This window comes from Sphaeroforma arctica, assembly GCF_001186125.1.
Source record: "Sphaeroforma arctica JP610 unplaced genomic scaffold supercont1.4210, whole genome shotgun sequence".
Classification (NCBI taxonomy): domain Eukaryota; class Ichthyosporea; order Ichthyophonida; genus Sphaeroforma; species Sphaeroforma arctica.
Window position 1 is genome coordinate 629 of NW_014036348.1, and position 2,014 is coordinate 2,642.

General features: G+C 38.0%; 1 protein-coding gene across 1 annotated transcript; it reads left to right on the forward strand.

Moving 5' to 3' along the window:
* Positions 1–211: 211 nt before the first annotated feature.
* Positions 212–1,879, forward strand: SARC_14142 (hypothetical protein; the record flags this gene model as incomplete). Its single annotated transcript, XM_014291727.1, has 3 exons — positions 212–278; positions 1,476–1,561; positions 1,768–1,879. Coding segments are annotated over 3 exons (265 nt in total), but the record flags the coding sequence as incomplete, so codon positions are not given.
* Positions 1,880–2,014: the final 135 nt, after the last annotated feature.

The window sequence follows — 2,014 nt, forward strand, 5'->3', positions numbered from 1 at the left end:
TTACACGTGTACATTTCCATTATCCTTCGTATGAGGCTTGAGCTTATGGATATACACGTTTTACTTTACACGTGTACATATCTATTATCTATCGTACGAGGCTTAAGCTTGTGGATATAAACGTTTTACTTTACACGTGTACATATCCATTATCCTTCGTACGAGGCTTAAGTTTATTAATATACGCATCCGTTTTTACGTTTTCCTTGTAGATCGACCCCGTTCGAACGGCTGCCGCGGGCAAGGTAGATCTCGGAGCATTCCTCACATACCCAGCGGTAGGTGCTCTGTTTATAGGCCTGAGTGGTTTAGCCTTTATTTGCACCTGCAGGTGTGAGTAGGTAAGATATATCGAGGAAAGCTCTGAGATAGGTGTTCTGTGTATAGGCTTGAGTGGTTTAGCCTGTATATGCACCCGCAGGTGTGAGTGGGTAAGATATATCTTACAGCTTTCCTCACATACCCATTAATAGGTGTTCTGTGTATAGGCCTGAGTGTTGTGGCTCTTTTTTGCAGCCGCACGGATGTGTGTGGCCCGTGGATTAGCCGGGCGCAGTTCTGTAACGGCCGTTGCTATGCTTGCCATATATAGAAATTGTAAGGTCTTGGCTCGTTGGGATTACGTATGGTTTATGGTACGATGCCGTACGGTCGCATTGCAATCATATTGGACGGTAAAGTACACGAGAAAGTCCGTTTCAAAGGATTATATGTCATGTCTGATTATAGGGTTTAGAGTTTGAGGTTGTATATTACTATACATACACATGTATACATACCTGTCAGTATACACTACACCGTAGTAAGTCTGTGTTGTAGAGTCCTCGTTATGTCTGACAGTCCATGGTTGTCTACATTGTGGACAGCGTGCTACAGGCTATGCCATCAACGCCCTGTAGCACTTGAAAGCACATATAGGCATATCCCACTGCATTTATGTGACACAGGTGATATTAATTATTAGGTATATAAGTACATATGTGATATTAGTTGTTAGCTATACAAGTACATATGTGATATTGATTATTAGATATATACGTACATATGTGGATTTTTAGCTATTAAAGTACATGTGTGATATTAGTTATTAGCTATATCAGTACATATGTGATATTTATACTAGATAAATAAGTACATATGTGATATTAATTACTAGATAAATAAGTACATATGGGATATTAATTACTAGGTATATAAGTACATATGTGATATTAATTACTAGATAAATAAGTACATATGGGATATTAATTACTAGATATATAAGTACATATGTGATATTAATTACTAGATAAATAAGTACAATTATTAGCTATTTACTTACCCATTTGGTATTTATTATTGGATATATAGATACCTGTGCGATCCCAAGTACTAGCTATATAAGTACACAAGTGATCTCAATTACTAGCCGTGTAAGGTATATCGAATGGGTATACGTTTGTGTACTCAAACGTTTATTATCATGTGCCTCGCAGGACAACTTACCTAAGGCTGCATCCGAGGAGCAGCATCAGTTCATACCCTCAGACAAAATCGCCGACTTTGGAGCCCATGCCAACCAGTAAGTGCCCGTTAAACGTCTGTCTTTGCCGCTTATTCTTGAGAATCTATTGTTCCTTTGGCTTTAGGCGTATCCGTTGGACATAGTCCGATTTGTACCGCAATTATGTTCGAACACGGCTAGTCTACTGTTACTAACGATGTACAGTCTCTTACTTCCAGTACAGTTAAACAGGTGCTAACAAAGCTAATTCCTCGTATCTACAGCTATTATCAACTTACAGTTACCTATTTCAAGTCTGATTTGGACCGGGCATTATTCGAAGAGTTGTGGAAAGAGTACTGGATGAACACACTCTCGTCTTCAAACGTCGAAGGGGTAGGTCAATGAATGTGTGGCACTGTTCAATAATGTATACTATACCTAAATGTGTGCGTGCTTAGTATTTATGTCAGGGTATTCATATATATATATATATATATATAATTATATATATATATGTATATATACATG